The sequence below is a fragment of the Glarea lozoyensis genome, assembly GCF_000409485.1.
Source record: "Glarea lozoyensis ATCC 20868 chromosome Unknown GLAREA5, whole genome shotgun sequence".
NCBI lineage: Eukaryota > Fungi > Ascomycota > Leotiomycetes > Helotiales > Helotiaceae > Glarea > Glarea lozoyensis.
Window position 1 is genome coordinate 1,200,100 of NW_007361000.1, and position 17,459 is coordinate 1,217,558.

Genomic DNA, 17,459 nt, shown 5'->3' on the forward strand with positions numbered 1-17,459 from the left:
CGATACATTAGCAGTACCTGTAAAATTCGTTTCCTAATTCGTAATTATATTTTATATATAGATTCATAAATTTTTGGCTATGAACCAACAAGCCTGCTCAACTATGCTGAGTAGCGTATATATGCTACATTACTACCTTCTAACTATACTACCTATTAACTCTTCTCATATTCCCACAGGTCGTTTAGCTGGCTCCAGGTGAATTTCCTCCGATCCGTGGAACTTGGCAACAATTCTTCAGAATTAGTCTCTCTTGCAGGAGAAACGAAGCTCTTTCGTTTACGTCAGTCGAAGTAATTCAGATGTGGGAAGAGCTAGATTCTGACAACAGAAGTTGGCTCCCTTCACAGTGGCTTCGGTCGTTCGCTTTCCTTCTTCGATCAATAAACCTCGCTTGATCTTTTGTGTCGTGAAAGATTGACTTGCCAAAACATGTCAAAATATGGCCAGATAAGTAGATAAGGTAGAGTTGTAATGAGAAGCAACTTTCATGTTGAATGTTACATTACCCCTATTGGACGAGCAGAACTGAACCCTTCCCATCGTACTTTAATTCGGGTTCCAACATGGTTAAGGTCTAGACTCATGTTATGTCTTCGACCTAACACGTGAAAAAAGCGCTTTGATAGACTTTCAGGGACTCGTGGAAACTAACTCCATATTTTCATACTCATAAAAGCCGATTTTGCATCGGTTTTTGCCACTGGCGGAGTAGACCAGCAACCAAATGGTTTCACCGGCCAACTTGTCAACTTGCGACGGACAACGTGCGAGTATGTCTTTAGCGGTATTAATGGTATAGCTGGCTTACCTTTGTTTTCTTTTCCGCGTGGGTACGATTGGTAAGCCTCTTTTTGGAGAGTTCAAGTTCGACCTGACCATAACGCTCTCCCAGACTTAGTAAAAATGTACCGAGTGTTAGATTGTACGCCCGAGAACCTAGATAAGGAAGATACAAGCTCGCACAACTTCAAGGAATTGAAGTTCAGATCGTAAATTCATGATTGTATTTGTGATAAGCTTGTCCCATAAGAATTATTGTGCATCTTCCATCAAGATCACGTAGTCCTTCCTTAACGCCATTCCTAGCCACCCAAAATAGAAATGCTCCTTTCAACCAAGTATAAATCAATAATAAGTAATTTCGTAGTCGTCAGAGGCCATTCATGGCATCCTCAGCCACAAAAACATTTCCAGCCTCGAAGTAATCTACGAGCACAAACGTAGGTTTTCTTCCCCATTTGGTCTTGCAAATGTCGTTTTGAGCACCTATACTTCCAGCTCCCGTAGCAGCATTTGTCCTTGGCGCATGGAATCTATCTGGAATCAAGACATCATCGAATAGCTTGACATCCAAGAAGTGATTGACGATATACATCATGCCATTGCCGTTGGAACCACCAGGCCTGTCAAGTTCACAGGATGGGAAATCGGGAGTTGTGACGTCGTAGGGAGTCTCAAAGAAGTAGGAGAATTCATCAAGGATATATGGGACTTTTGAGGTATCCGTGTGGTAGTCTAAAATAGAATTAGAAAATAGGTAGATGCCAGCATAGAACATAGCTTACCCATAAACATCACAAGGCGTGTCTTAGCGTTGATAAGTTGTTGAAGAGTAGGCCAATCTGCCAATTCAAGCTTCTTTCCAGGATTAAATGCGTATTTTGCAAGTCCAGCAGTTTGCATCCTCGCAGCGAATTTTGTGACAGCCACATTATCCCCATTCGTCAACAATAGCGTCACAACCTCATTCGGATGTGCATCCATCCATTTGGCGATAGTCCTCAGGTAGTCCACCAGTTTCCCGGCATTTTCAAGCCAGCAGGAAGTATGGCACAGATAGATATCGCCCAAAAAGTCGTGCGTTTGTGCTTGAAGCATACGAATGCCAGAATTAAGCTGTTCAGTGACGGATAACCCTTGGTTTTGAGTCGGAAGGTCTCCAACGAATGCTGAATCATGAGTGCCTATTTGTGAGACGTCCGAGTATTTTCTGTTACACAAAGCGACCTTCCCATTACAGCCGTCTGCTAGTATAACACCAGCGAAGAGGGAGAAGACCGAGAGCAACTGATTGAGGCGCATATTGGGCAACCAAAGTGAAGTAATGCGACCGCATAGAATGATTCTCGATCGAATAACCTACTGCAGGAAATGGAGAGAGGTCTTCATCTTTATATCTGGGCAAAGTGTGAATCAAGAACTTGATATGTTATTCACAGCTGGCCTTCCTCTCGCGGAATAGAGACAACCCATAAGAACTTCGGCTCTACCGATGCTTGTGATAACCTTGATCTTCTCCATGCCGACCCAAAGCAGGATCGTGAACGATATTGAGCGCTCATGATTGGTTAGTTGAAACCATCTTTATTGGAAGGAATGATCGATGAAACTCGAAGTCCATTCTGAGTTGCTTTCGCGCCACCTCGTGGTCGATCAATTGGAACATTTTCGTGAATGCGCAGGGCAAGTCGCAACATCCTTGGATATCAAGAGTGAGGTGTGCTCAATCAATTGACATTGATTCGTGTTGGTGTTGCATAATTCGGAGGATATAATGATGGACAGCATGGGGAACTGGCCGAGGATGAAGTTTCTCGATGTGATTCGATGGCGGTGGATTTAACCTCGCGAGTGGCGATGGTGGCGCCGCCAGTGTACCTGACAACTTCCAGTTCTCGAACAACCTCCAAAGAATTCACTTGGCACATCAAGAAGACCCAGTCATTTGATAGTCGTGTCGCTCGTGTACAGGCTCATAATTCTTTTCACCTGCCAAAAGAGTCTCTGTGTTGAGGTTCCAAATCAGCAGAGAGGATCATGAACAGTTCAAATTCAGGGGTCATGAGAACATGGGTTGTGCAAGTCGAACAATCACATGATCAACTGTTGGAGGTATAGATGATTTTATATAGTGGTACAAGACTTAAGAAAATAAAGTGCGAAAGTGCTATAGGACGAGACCGGATCCCTATATGTCAACTGATTTTGGTAATAAGTCTTGTGGTTTGTGTTCAAATTCCAAGTTGCGACATTAAGCGAGACGGGACAGAAGAAAAGGTATATTATTTATTCTCATCCGGCCACCCATCCTTATAAGCTACTCTCGCATTCTGGGATACTCTAGCACTCGAAAATCTTGCTTCGTAGGAAAGTTTCGTGCAATAAAATAACTACGAACGAAGCAAATGAAACTACAACGTGCAAAATTGCATATTTGAGAGGATAGAAGACGCTGTGTCTGGGCAGAAAGCCAGTTCAAATTGTCACTCACTTTCAAGTACTGCGAGTTATCGTATTATGGCTTGAGTTGTGCATTTATATTGCAATGTCAACACCAATGGATCGACTGTCTCTAGAGTACAAGCGTGGTCAAAGCAGCTTTGGACTCCATATTTCTTTATGGCATCGGTGTCGTAGCATCTTGGGGTATGACTAGCATTTCAATACTGTTCGATGATATTGCGTGCTTTTTTGAAGATTATAGATCTCTGATCCCTCTACGTGTACTTCAAGAGCTATGGCCAGAACTAGCACCGACGAGCTATGGTTCGCTGTCCTGAAACAGTCTAGAACTGTCTCCTTTATGTAGAACAACATTTATTGATAAAGATTCAACTAAACAGAATGTTCTCTCCGGATGCGAGCATAGAACATTGCCAACCGTAAACATCTAGGCGGTTCAGGAGACCTCGCTTAAAAAGGGGTTCGCTAACAACTATTCGAGGGGAGAGTTATTCTCCTTAATTACCACGACGTAATTTTGACTAATGAATTTTATAAGAGTTTTGAGTACCTATTTCTGAAGTTGTAAAATAAACCGAGCAACTTTGGCTGTTCCTACGAGGTCTAGATCTTGACGTTACTCGAAGTCTATCAATACATGCAAGCCCAATCTTCCGAGTCCACTACAGTGGAGTAAAATCCAACAAACAAAGTGTCAAACCTCAATCTTCAGCAAGCCAATTCCCGTCAAATGTAATACAACATCTTCATCTGCAAGTACCCTCCTCGCTCGTGTCATCAATCTTGCAGCGGAGAGAGCTCCGCCACGCCTCCCTCTATTCTCAACCCGATTACCATCCCACAGCCCAGTGACATATCAGTCGTGTACAACCCCGTCAACCCAACCCTTCAGCCCTAAAAGTACCAGAAACCCAGAGACAGATATTAAGAAAATCTCTTCGACGTGTTACAGAAAGCCAACGTGATACCAACCAAGAATCGACAACACACCGCAAATGCAGCCACCCATCTTGTCTGCCTCTCGCCCAACCTCACACAAAGGGACTCTGTGCCTCAGATGTACATCAAACCCCAACATTACCCCACGCTTTCGTCCCACCACCTTTCGTTACACAACCTCTCATGTCGTAGAACCCCAGCCAGAGGCATCCCTGGGTCACATTCCTACCCAAATGTCACTTGAGTCAGGCCTCGGCATCTTTCTCCAAAACCTCAATTGACCCAAACATTTACCCCAACTCCCCCATGTACGCTCGTGCTCTTTGGGATTTATCCTGGAGAATTAACACTATTATCCGCTGTTGCCTCCGCCGAAAATGACCTTCTGGGATTTCGTTATCGGGTATGCATGTTGGTTGTTTTTGGCTTCGCACGAACTTTCACCGCCGAATGTGGTTGATGACCCGTACGACACACAACATCTCCCGCTGGCTCTCCATTGGGGGTTTCAAAGTGCCGTTCGTGTCATGCGGCATTGTTGGAGCTCCCGTTGTTCAAGGCGCATTTCCTAACATTCGGAGATATACTTGTAGTGAAGTACCCAAGTAGAAAATTGAAGCCCAAAGACTCAAGGAAGATCCCATTTCGCGAATGACCTATTATGGAAAGAAAGTAACTGTAGCACAAAGACCCTGCATTTCCCCTCACTCACCAGCTGGTAACGACGTACCTTCGAGATGCAACGACAATCATCACGAACAACATCAATAACTTCAACAACCGAACCACCAACACAAACCAACAGCTTCGGCCCGTCCCAAGACACCCGTGCAGCGCTAGAGAGTTATTCGCACTCGAGAAACGCTGACCAAGCGTTTACACATGCCGCCCTCTCCTACGAACCCCATCCGTCAGACAAACACATCTTCCGTGCGACACCAACAACCCAACCTCCTCCCGCCGAAAGCCCCGAGTAAGATAAAACAAGCCCGCTCCGTTCGTCACACGGCATGAAATACAACATCTCATCACATTACTTGCCATACAAACAAATGAAAAAAAGTCTACAACCTACCAAACTGCAGCAAAAAGTTATCATTGTGATACTCGCCCCGCCTCGTCGATCCCTCTTATCTGCACCCCGTAACCGCATCGAGTAACTCACGCCCCGTGAAATCTGGTACTGCTGACATGGTGTGCGGCGTCTCCAGAAAAGAGACACATGAAAACATGCTCATATGATATGTATATTCAAATGTTGATATTAACGACTTTCCGATCCAAGCGCACCACCCCATCCAATCAATTCCCCGAAATCCCAACCCGTAACCTCCGAATCCTCCCAAGATACACATACTGTAGTAAAACAAACAAGGAAAAAGTTGCTATAGTTTGCAAACACCTGTTAATGGCCCGAAAGATACGTACTCGGTCACGTATGCCTCTTAGCAAAGCCCGACTTGGCCACTACTCTGGGCGAAGCAGCTTCACACTCCGTTCCTCCACGTAAACTCAGTTTACGCTGCCCCTCACCTCGCCGTGTGAGAGGATGTTGTGCCCCTCGAGGAGGCACCAGGAACAATGATTCTATACCAAAGAGACATCCACAACCGCACAAAAAGCGTGATTCTTCAAGTACAGTCTAAAGACAACCCATCGAAACGATGATCACCGTAGTCAATGTCCGTGCCCCATATATCGCTGGCACCATGAAGAACCAGATACCTTATGCATGGAGTGGACTTTAGTGTCTAAATGGTAATAGAAGGCGGTTTTGTTCCCGAAACGTATAGTTTGATTCGTGATATATGCTCTTTTTATGCCGAAAAGTGTAAGCAGCAACGGAGTAATACTCGGCCACCCGACGCACCGACTTTCGCTGCTAAATAGACAAGGGCAGAAATGGAAATACGCTCAGCCATGCGTAATTTGTAAACCCAAAGACAGCGCGAACCTGGGGATATATTTAAAGACATTCAAACAGCCGCCCAACCGACTAAAAACATGGGTGCTCCCATGTACGACTTGTGGCAGACGCAACCGCAGCCAACCGCCCGGATCGCCCAAACGAGAAATGACAAAGGACATCAAATATATTAGAATGTGGTACCGAGTTTTCCACATTAGGTATGTGATAGTTGCTACGCCTCAGCGTTGTGTATGGTGATGGATTAACCACCCCTTGCGCTGCTGCTGCTATAACGATAGTTTGAAGACGCCTTGCCATGAAACCGATATCGCAACAAATATAAAGAGTTCCGTGTATGGATGAATAGATAAGTGCGCCACCGCTAAAAGATGCTGATGATGATAAGCCTCCGCCAAAAGATCTAAAGAAACCAACGGGCTTAGTAGCCTTGATATGTAAATGTATATATACGATAGTGCTTAACCACATAGTGGAAAGTTTGTTGTAGATTTGCGAGTGTTGCATACTGAGGGTAGCTTAGTGTGTGCTCACTGGAGTCTCCCCCGTCGCCGTACTTGAGAAGCTCGAATACACGTTTGGCCTCTCTGAAGGTAGCAGTCCCAGCTCGGCGCCAGTGTGCTGTAGAATGCGCAGATCTGTATAAAGAGCGGAGCTAGGCTTTGCAACGAGTTTTAGGAACGATACCGTCTTCTCAAGAAGCCCTTTCAAAGTCGCGACGTCGATAAATTGCTTTAAGATCGGGTCTTTATAGGCGGCTTGAAGAACAAGCAAATTACCCCATTGTCTAAAAGTCATTAGCACAACGATGACTCGTCTAAATTTGATGAGGTGACTTACGCATGTGCAGTTCCCCATATGTTGGTAACGATTGGACGATGTCTACCGATGTCACCCAGTCCGTGAAAGGCAGTAGTGCTGCTGATCAGAGCCTTGATGCACAGCCTAGCATACTCGAGCACTTGTGGGTCTATACCTTCTCCACTACTTACACCTGTTGATATGTTTGGGACGAAGATGCCATCGACGAATTCGGTGTTGATAGTGTCGCTTGGGATGTTTTTCTCTTTACTGGCAGAGTAGTCAAGAATTTTCAAAACGAAGTGTCGATACGTGATGACCTGGGCTCCATAAAACTTGGCTCTCAATCTTGCTCCAAGGATATCATTCGCAGGTGGGTCGTTTGCATCCCAACTCATGGTGGGTGCCCAGATGGGAATATTCTTGAGGTTTGCCTCGCACGCTTCGATGGTAGCGAATCGTTTGAGCTCTTTGTTGGGATGAACAGACTGCGGGAATTGGGTATCTGAGGGTATTAGCAGCTTGATCACGAACAACACCTGGCCACTTACCATTCTCTGGCTTGTAGAACATATTGTGCAACTGATTCAGATGCTTGCGGAGAAATAGCTGAGCACCATAACTCTCTACAACGGTGGGCTCGAACCCACCCAAATCCGCAGCAGCTGTAAAATTTGGACTTGGCATATCTTCTTCGTGAGTGAGAATTCCTGAATGCGGACAAGGAAGTTCTGCCACGATGTCACTAAATACGGTTAGTATACCACTTTTAATGTCATCAGAATTCGACATACCTTTCAAGCTGTAGACACGTCCAAAATGCAATGATCAGAGGATTGTCTTTCGCAGGAACAACGCCGCCATCTAAGCCCATTTTAATCTTCTTAAATCGTTCCAATTTAGGTCGTAAAATGACCTGAAGAGCACGGCAAGCCTGGTGTATGTACGCATGACTCTCCAAGACTCGACCTAATTGTCCGTGGTATAAGCCGGCGAGAATATTGACATGAACGTGTTGGAGACTGTTTCCCCCAAGTTGGTTCCCAATGATATCAGTGGCAAGAGCGAAATAAAAGAGTCCTGGGATGACATCAAGATTCTTTTGCTTAGCACCGGCGATACCTCTGTAAGCACCTTCAATCGACGTCCGCCGACTTCGAGGCTGCAAACGGTCGTGATCCTGCGGAGAAGGAGCTCCTAGTGGTGTCGATATCGTCGGAGAGCTCTGCATTGGCGATGGTGGATGACCATTTCGAACTATGGGAGATGCTGTCCATGAGTTGTTCACTTCTTTATCAGGCACAACATCTGGAAGCTTTTCTTTGTGCTGAGTAACTGCACCCAGCGCCAATACCAGAAGCACCAGCGCAGAGCTGATGGATCTGAAAGGGTGACCAGGCTTGATATCATAATAATTTGGTAATTCTGGATGTTCTTGTAAAGCCGGCGACCTTTTTCGCTTGTTGCCAGGACTATCGGGATTTCTCACAAATCCTGCCGAAACTTGGCTTTGAACATAGCCCGCGGCAACCGCGTGAAGTTGCTTGGGCTTCGCTTGACTTTCTGGCGTTGTCTTCAGAAAGTTGTCCACAAGGACGTCCAGCCGCGAGTGAACTAGGATGGGATGCATGTTGTTAATGTTGTCTTTATAGCTTTGGACGAGGCTCGCAACAGTTTCCTTGGAGAAATCGGGCATTCCTTCAAAGTTGATATTCCCTCTGGTAAACTCAGGCGGGGGGTTACCAGGAGGGGTGAGGCCCCCAATTTGACCCCACTCCTCACCAGCAGGAGAAGAAACATCCGAATTCGTATCTCCAGAAATGCTGTCGTTGCCGTGGTCAACTAGAGGATCGCGATCGTATCCTGGGGGAGCGTCAAGTCCCTCTCCTCTACCATACAGCCGAAGCAAGCCCCGCTTCTCTTCCTGATTCATGGGGTATTTCTCATTCTTTATTTTCACGTTTTTCATGATCCCATGACACATTTCTGCTATCACGGGGACTAAAAGCAAGCGTGCGGCTCCCGTGGTATGATTGACTGGGATCGATGGAGGCTTCGCTGGCCCAGGATCACCGTCTTCTTCAGACTCCTCGATTTCGCTTTCTGCCATTGGTGGTTCCGCCGTTTCTATTGGTCGCTGAGGATAGACGGGTGTCGATGAGTACGGCGATTCCGTTGCTGAGGGAAAACTTTGCGATTGCGTTTGTTGCTCAGGTAAGCGCTTTTGATACCGATTCTCGAACGAGCTTGCCACAGGTTCTCGTGGCTCTTGCTTCATCTCTTCCTCAGTGGAACCATGCTGAGACCGCGCACCGATTTGATCCGGAAGTCGTTTGTAGAGCTCGTCCGTCCTACTCTTCATCGACATGAAATCCTCTCGCAAGGCCATCACAGCGTTAGTCAGAGCTGCGATAGAGTCCACTATCTCCCCGGTCGCCTTATCCTGTCTGTTTTTGTTAGTCTGACGTATCAAGAAGGCACGAATGAGCCTACTGTTTAGGGGGTGGATCTCGGTAGCGGCACTCAACTCCCTTCTCTCGACAACTAGAGCAAATAGGCCGGCCTTCGTCACATTTTCCTTTCAGTTGACGACAACTATCACACGCCTGCGCGGCACGCTGGGCTTTCGGTCTTTTCGAATTCTGAGAATTTGAGCTTGCTGAAGGGTATGATACTGAGGAGAAGACCTCACGCGGCGTTTGAGGTTGGGAACCAAAATGTTGTTGCTGGTGGTATGGGTCGGTCGCGGACATTGGACTTGGTGGTGGGGGGAAGGACGCCGGTGGCGGTCGATAGGGCGGATGCTCCTGGCTGTGATGGTTGTATAGGGGAGGGTACGGTGGTCGCGAGCCCTCATGAAGGCCTGGTGGCAGAATTTTATCTGTCGGCGTCCCTGTAGAAGGGGGTCGATAATGTTGCGGTGGCTCGTCTGAATCACTCCTCTTCACCATTGGAGGCTCTCGTTGTGGCGGTGGTCCAAAGCCTGGGGGAGGATGGTGATAACCATGCGACGGCCCCGAGGTAGGTCTTTGATGCTGCTGTTCGTATTGCGGGTGTTCCCCAGGCCCGGGGGGTCGACGGTCGAGATGATGCGGAGGTTCTGGGGGGCGAGAGAAGGGTGAGCTGTGCGGATATGGATGTACTGCGGGAGGAGGCAACTGCCTCGATGTTTCTGAACTCTGCCATCGTTGCTCATGAGGTGGGCCGCCGGCGAGCCTGGGACGTTTTGGATCCGGCCCTACGATGTCCATCATGGCTCTTCACACTCTCTCGCTCTCGCGCACACAACACACACACACGCACACAAGACTCAGGCGACCACAGCAGTAGAGGCCATGGACGGCAGTCAAGCTCGGCGGCTTCTTACAGGTTCTCGACGGACACAGAGACGTTCAGGGCTCGCTGGAAGATCATCTGCTCCTTGCGGGTAGGACAAGCTGACGTGTTGATCAGGTGTTCTGTGTTGTGGGAAACGGTTGCGGTGCGACTGATTGCTCTCAGGAGCTTAAAACGGTTATCTGGATTATCACGATTGATTAGCATAGATCCAACGCGAGCGTGACATCCGGGTCGCTTGTGGAGAGGCGCGAGACGAGCGGCGAGCTCGACCAGCACAGCGCTGCTGGGTGTGGAAGAGTTTCGCTACCTCGACACGGGGGGGGGGGGGGCGTCAAGACTGGCTGAATGCGCGGATGTGATCTACCTTTACGGATGCTGTCAGAGCAAGAAGAGATCCCCAATGCGATCTGGCGACGACGATAGCTGGTTGTGTGTCGTGGGGTATCCAGACGGTGGGTAGTGCGGCGGTAATTTGTCTGTGAGATTAAAGATGGTGAGTGAGTGAGTGAGTGAGTGACAGCTCTGAGGAGTGGTGGTGGAAGTGCGTGCGGCTTGCGGAGCGGTACGGTGCGGCTAGACCAATGGCAGCACCAGCGAATCTGACTTTTGCCCGGCGCATTGAAGAGGCTCGAAGTCGAGAAGCGCAAAAGAAGGTTCTTTGCCTGCCGCCCGCCTTGGTAGGAGAGAAAAGAGAGAGCAACTTACCGTGTCCTGCGCTCGTTCTGTGAGCGTGCTTCTCGTCTGGAATTGTTACCGCGAAGTATGGCTGTTCTCGCAAAGCTGGTGTTGACCGACAGGCTCTGAGGTTGTTGTTTGCGAGAACCAGCACCTTTGCGACGACGACGGTTCCTTTAGCTCGCGGGCTCGACCGCCTGTCGGTTCCAGTAGTCCAGAGACTGCTCCGTCTCCGAGTAGCAAGTAGACAGCCATCATCCACTGGTGGGTGCCCGGGTGGTGTGGTGTGGTGGGTGGGTGGGTGGTGCGGGTGGGTAGGCGATGATGAGCCTAAGACGCTGGGGTAAGGTACCGCTGCTGGGCCAGACAGCCAGACAGCCAGACGGACAGGGGGGCGTATTACTACAGAGGGGAAGCTGCCCGCCAATATCTCGCCCGTCTGCCACTGAAGTCGTACCATCTCGCATACGAGTAGGGTCACCGCTGAACATATGTAGGGGGCGTGGCAGTGGCCCATGCGGTGAAAATACCGTAAATACAGCCCTGGAAGCCCTAAACAGAGTGCTTCGTACCAAGGTACCAGCGGTCCTGCACCGGCTAGTCAGTCGCTAGAGGCTAAACAGCGACCTCGAGTAAGCAATCGGGCATCATTCTTCAAAGCAGAATCATGTCGTCAAGCACAGCGTCAGAGGAACATCACCGCAACGGTGAGACAAGCGCGGGAGACTACAGTACTAAGCCCAAGCCCACTCCACAACATGAAAGTAAAAAGTGCCACAAAACTCAGAAGCCCATCATAAGGCCCAGCACTAAAGTAGGTCAGGTCCATGCCCACTTCATCTTGGATCTGCACTCATGATGAGCTTAGAACCTGTTCCTGAGCCTCCTCCAAATGATGCCCTCTCCAAATACATCGGGCATAAACCCCGTGCCGGGCCCGACTGTACCAAAGTACAGTCTGGACTGGAGAGTTGGACGTTACAACTTGAATGGCTAGCGATCGTCCTGTCCAAACGCTAGACAGGCGGTACAACGGAGATTTACAAGAGGCTTGCCTGGGAATACAGTAGTGCAGCGTACTTTCGCTATCTAGCGAAGTCAGGGGCAAAACGGAGCAGAGTCCGTAAAAGCTTGAAAGCCAGGGCCTTCGTCATGTATTATTTCCAGATTCTTGACACCGCTCTTGTATCGTGGTGGCGTGCTCCAGCAGGACGTGTAATCAATACAAGGAATTGCCCTGTAGACACGATCTATCTCGAGATATGCGAATGTTGCGGTGAGGTCGCTGAGGGTGGCATGATGGCATCCCAAGTGCATTTCTGCTGCGTCGTGTCGATGGAGAAACGGGAAGTAAACACGGTGAGACTTGCTTCTGGCTCTCTTCTCAAATGGTGCTATTGAACGATAGTTGAAAGGCTTGCTGGCGGATACGGGCAGTCAGCTTTTGCAATGCGGTTATCGTCCCAAGTAAGAACTCTCGGCACTTCTGTCCTGAAAGCGCTTCGGCTGATTGTCCCGTCCTGTCCATTTGTGGCGTACGGAGTGCTTCGGATTTTTGCAACCTGGTAACCCGAGCGCCAGGCGTGCGGTGCAAAGGAGCTGGTTTTGCAGAAAGCAAGATATTTGGTGGAGGCGATATACAGATCGAAAATGATCCGTAATATGAGAATATTACTATGCACGGAAAGGCTCAAAAACACGTAGATTTACCAGCGGAAGGCTAAAGCTAAGCTCATGGAAATAAAGTGTGACGGATATGCAGATTCAACAATGCCCAATGTCCTTGATTGGCAGATCGTTTCTGCCAAACTCCAATCTCGAGTACCTCGAATAGCGGTGTCGTTCGCCTTGGTGAGACTATCTCATTGTCAGGCACAGAAGCTGGAAACCATCTACCACTACTCAGGTCAAAGCAACACTCACTCACCACGCGTTATGGGTGGAATTATTATCAACCCCGCTGCAGGCGACGCTGGCTGCATCGTGCACTCCATACTTGCAGTTGCCAGCGATCGATTGGAAGTCGCCTCCAAGATCCGTGTCAAGCTGTCAATCATTTCGGGTCTTCAAGGCGAGTCATAGAGGGACAGCTCTGCAGCTTCCACAAACGTAATAATCTGTAGATAATGTATCCGCATCCTTCGCCCCTCACTACACGATGCATAGATGAAAGGTACCGGCAGTATCGAAAAAGCCACTTCTTCAAACCTGAAGCGACTTGCTTGCCACGAGGTGAAGGCCTGTGCTTTTTGGCCGGCTGCCGAAATTCCTTCTGCTGCTTCTTCGTCTGCAAAATTCCCCGCTCGCGCCTGCGGCCTAGTCCATCCCACTTCAGCACCGTTGACCGCTGATTCGAAGCTGAAAATACGCCTATTCCAATCCACAGCGCGGTGGCATGGAAGAGAACGGTCGGCAACATGATAAGAATCTCGGGTCCGAAGCGCAGTGGTTGCTACACAATTCTGTTTCTACTTCGAGTATCATCTTTGTTTGTAACTAGCTTTACTCGATGTGGCGGGTTCGAGGGTAGACAAGAGAGTGTTATTTCCGCGTGACATTATAAGGGCAAAATGAATTAAAGGCTTAGCTAGGGAAAGCTTGTTCGTTAAAAATGAACAGGCTATCAGTCATCGAAGTATATATCAAGAAAAAATAGAAAACACGTAAATGTCAACCGACAAGACCCGACATGTACTCGTATCTTGAGATAAAATTATAACAGCCCGAGTGTTAACAACGGTAAAACCAGTTGTTAAACCCTTGTCGTTGATCATACACAGTAATTTTGAAATGACAGGCTTGCAACCACCCAGGAGACCGCGTGACCTTTGAGGAGTGGTGATCACTTGAACCCACTCTGAGTCTGCAGCTTGATTGTCACCGCTTGTTGGCATTTATGCAACTCTAAAAGATATGGGTGGAAGCCAGAACTTCCATTTCTGACCCAGGAGCCGTAGCTGTGTATAATCGAGGAGTATCAAACATATCGCAAGAAATAATGGCCATGCCTAACCATGATACTCTTTTGTAAATGTGTCTGGGTTGAGACAACTTATCACGCGCACAGGTGAGGCACACAATCTAAGATAAACCGGGATTTGTGATCTGCATCATTCTCCATGTTCTGTGCGGTAGATGCAACGACCAGAAAGCTGTGATATTACTTCGGCTTCGGTGGAATAATGCCGAACTCATAGGCCTTTCTCTCATGTTTGAATACGATAAATTTTGAGCGTGAACATCTTCTTTTGATAATCTGGTAAAAAAAAAAAGAATCATAAGCCATGCTATACCACAACAATCGTCAATGGTAAGTCGACTTACTAATGTGATAATCGATGTCTTGACGTCCCGTCCTGCTTACCAAGTCCAGTCGAGTAGAGTAGGGAAGACAACTACCCTTGCACCTGAATTGTAACATTTTGTCTTGGCTTATCGATTTTGGTGGATAATTACGGTAGGAGTTGTAACCACAGGTACTTCCTATAGGCCTTAATTGTTCTACATCTACTATCCGTACGTACTCTAGAAGGTTCGATATTGTAGCTAATAAATTATTTATACTTAAACTACCGCTTTAGTACCTATTTAAACCACTTTTTTTATTATAGATTTATTATATACTATACTAACGCCTAAAATACCTCGAAAAAAGGAGTGTTCTCGCGATAATCGACTCCGAATTTAAACCTTATACCTTTACGCTAGATTTATACAAGATAAGATTACCTTATAGCTTAATATTAGTCGCGATTAAGTATAATACGCCCTCTAATACTAGCTTACTCCTCAAAAATTACGTCGAGGTCGAAAGGTCGTTTTAAATACTCCTTAACGAAAGCGCTTAATTAAATAGGTTATAGCGTCTAAAAAGAATAGGAGAATACGATAGGTAGATATTCTAGCTATTCTTAAGTAGGATTACGGCGAAAAGGCTATTTAGACTACCTTTAAAAGAGAAGGATTTACTCGTCGGATTACTTAAAGAAAACTACCTCTTACGGCCGCCTGTCACGAGCAGCGTCGGCCTCGGCGTCGTAATACTCCTAGGACTAAAGGTCCTAGGATCAGACGAGGTCACGGGAATCGAGTGGTTCCTAGGACCGCCGTCTAGTGGATTAATTTGGTTAATATTAGTTATGTTCAGGTTGGCGGATAGGCCCCGGTTTAGGGTACCGTCACGTGATAATAAAAGTTCGACAAGTTCGGCCAGCGAACCTGTCGAACTCGAGGAAAGGAAGTTCTATATAATAATTGTAATTTCTTTAGATAGGAGCTTTGTGCTTAACTTACTATAGTAATAGTATATCATCTGTTTAATTTACTCTTGTTGTAACGAATATACCTTCGAGTATACGACTTGATAATCTTGTGCCTACTTACTTACATACCAACCTTACGATACCCTAGTCTACTATCGAGTAGGGAACCGAATCGTTACACCGCCTATAAGGCCGACCGGCTTACCTAGGCCTAGGAACACCTCTTTTAGACCGACGAGTAGTAGGAATTAGTACTATAGATAGATAAGACTTAGGTTAATCCGGGGAAATATAAGAAGGCGTAGGTAATAAGGCGGATAGGGGAGGAAGAGCTCTTTCTCGACGATTGTCTCGAAAAGCGATACTAAAGAAAGATAGGGTAGATATTTTAGGGGAGTATAAGTAGTAGATATAGGAGGTATCGAGGACTCTTTTAGGAGAAGGATTAGGAGACAATAAACGCTAGCTCTTATAGTAGTATTATTATACCTATCGTTTAAGATATTCTCTCTTAATATCTAGATCTCTCTTTCTAATAAGATAATACTAAAGGCTACTCTACTACCTTTATAAAAGAGGTTTTTAAGGTAATCGGAATTACTCCTATCTTTTGGCTAGCTAACTCGCTAGATTTAAACCTAATTAAGACTATTTAGGATCTAATAAAGGATTATATCTAAAATAACTACCCCGAAGTTTACTCTTCTTATCCTAAGCTTAAGAAGGTAGTTTAGGAGGCTTAGGATTTAATTACGGAGGCAACTATTAAGGAGTTAATTCGAGGAATAGGTAACCGATATATTAAAGTAATTTTGGCAAACGGTGGCCATATAAAATACTAGAGTAGTAATTTAAAGCGGCATTTCCAAGCATTTAGCGTGCACAGACTGTGGTTGTAGAACAATTACGCCCTGTACGAAGTAAAAGCAGCATTTCGTAAACTAGGAGCACGGAGCTTCATATTGGTTTAAGAAGATCGTACGATTTTGTAAGAAGCGAAGCATTCTAGACTGTCAAGGCGGCGTTTTTCCGAGAATGTATTCGTATTGAGACAGGGATCAATATTATCGACGCAAGCCAGCGGCTATGAGTCGTAATATTCGCTATTGCTATTGTCGCTGGTATGGTCTTTGACTATTCGTCGTTTTTTGGTTGGCCTTTTATTTGGCTTCAATTCCGCATCAATATGTCGGTCGACTCTTGTTTCGGAGGGCAATTCTCGATCAATTAATTGGCCTTCTGTCAGAACAAAGTCTTCGGTTTGCTCTAGCCTCGTGGCTTCTTCCATCAAAACGCCAAGCGCTATCAAGGCTGTCTCGTCCATGCTTCTCCAGTCAACCACATCATTGTGAGTGCGAGAATAGTAATCAGAAGCATAGCAGTGTAAGGCCTTCAAGAGATCGGACTCCGGAAGGTCTCTGGCTGCACTTTGCCGATCATTGGCGAAATAGATGTCATGCTCGGCGAACCGTTGAGGCGCATGCTTTCGACGAAATAAAACATTTTCTGGGGCGGCCGCGGTAGCTGACGAAGACGTAGTATCTCGAGCAGAGGAGAAAGCCGCATACTTGGAGATGAAGCCATGCGAGGATACTCTACCTAGGTGTGTCTCAGTCTCAGCTTCTAGAAGACGGGCTGCCGCACGATCTTACCAGCAACGGCGTCGTAAACGCTAGCTTCGCGTTTATGCTCTGTTTTGGCATCCTCGAGGGCTTTCCTGGGGTTGGTGGAGAGATCTGGAGGAGTAGTTCCAGATAAAGTGGTGGTGCGGTCAAGGAAGCCACTCTGCAAATAGGCCTTGGAAGTCATACCGAATCCGAACAGATGGAAATTAGATGGCCGGTGGCGCTGCTCGTCAGCTTTTTGTAAGCTTTGCTGCCGTTGAGCTTGTCTCGAATTCGTCAGTGTCGTTGGTGAATCTGTGGTGTTGGTTGGCTTGATATTGAGACTGAGTCGCGCGGAAGCCGGACCGGCTGGATCCGTACCGCTTTCCGATCCTCGATTTGATCGAATTCTTCTGGAACCGCTCACGAACCGCTCGAGAACCGGTAGATATGAAAGCCTCATAAAGCCACGCTGCTGATAGGTTTTACTTCCTGGATCGATCTCAAAAGCACCTCGTGGGAGACAAGATAAGTTGCCGAGACGGAAGATCTAGTAGATCCAGTCCAACATCATGTTTACTTTTTGGGCGTTCTTTCGCACAAGAAAAGGAACTCTTTGACCGGTGAAGGCTGAAATGCTTGTCTGCTCCTGTACAATCGTGTTAA

The 17,459-nt window shown here is 47.0% G+C and overlaps 4 protein-coding genes across 4 annotated transcripts; 1 reads left to right on the forward strand and 3 right to left on the reverse strand.

Annotated features, from left to right (window-relative positions):
* Nucleotides 1–1,153: 1,153 nt before the first annotated feature.
* On the reverse strand, nucleotides 1,154–2,085 carry GLAREA_04593 (PLC-like phosphodiesterase; the record flags this gene model as incomplete). Its single annotated transcript, XM_008086970.1, has 2 exons — nucleotides 1,154–1,518; nucleotides 1,569–2,085. The coding sequence occupies 2 exons, from the start codon at nucleotides 2,083–2,085 to the stop codon at nucleotides 1,154–1,156; spliced, it is 882 nt and encodes a 293-aa protein (XP_008085161.1).
* Nucleotides 2,086–6,631: 4,546 nt separating this feature from the next.
* GLAREA_04594 (Zn2/Cys6 DNA-binding protein) lies at nucleotides 6,632–11,387 on the reverse strand (the record flags this gene model as incomplete). Its single annotated transcript, XM_008086971.1, has 8 exons — nucleotides 6,632–6,899; nucleotides 6,953–7,418; nucleotides 7,465–7,658; nucleotides 7,708–9,360; nucleotides 9,407–10,129; nucleotides 10,281–10,555; nucleotides 10,617–10,728; nucleotides 10,771–11,387. The coding sequence occupies 8 exons, from the start codon at nucleotides 11,385–11,387 to the stop codon at nucleotides 6,632–6,634; spliced, it is 4,308 nt and encodes a 1,435-aa protein (XP_008085162.1).
* A 1,310-nt stretch (nucleotides 11,388–12,697) lies between these two features.
* GLAREA_04595 (uncharacterized protein) lies at nucleotides 12,698–13,009 on the forward strand (the record flags this gene model as incomplete). The annotated part of the gene is made up of 1 exon (XM_008086972.1): nucleotides 12,698–13,009. One exon carries the CDS (start codon nucleotides 12,698–12,700, stop codon nucleotides 13,007–13,009), a length of 312 nt encoding a protein of 103 aa, XP_008085163.1.
* A 3,264-nt stretch (nucleotides 13,010–16,273) lies between these two features.
* Nucleotides 16,274–17,256, reverse strand: GLAREA_04596 (uncharacterized protein; the record flags this gene model as incomplete). The annotated part of the gene is made up of 2 exons (XM_008086973.1): nucleotides 16,274–16,788; nucleotides 16,842–17,256. The coding sequence occupies 2 exons, from the start codon at nucleotides 17,254–17,256 to the stop codon at nucleotides 16,274–16,276; spliced, it is 930 nt and encodes a 309-aa protein (XP_008085164.1).
* Between the last annotated feature and the right edge of the window lie 203 nt (nucleotides 17,257–17,459).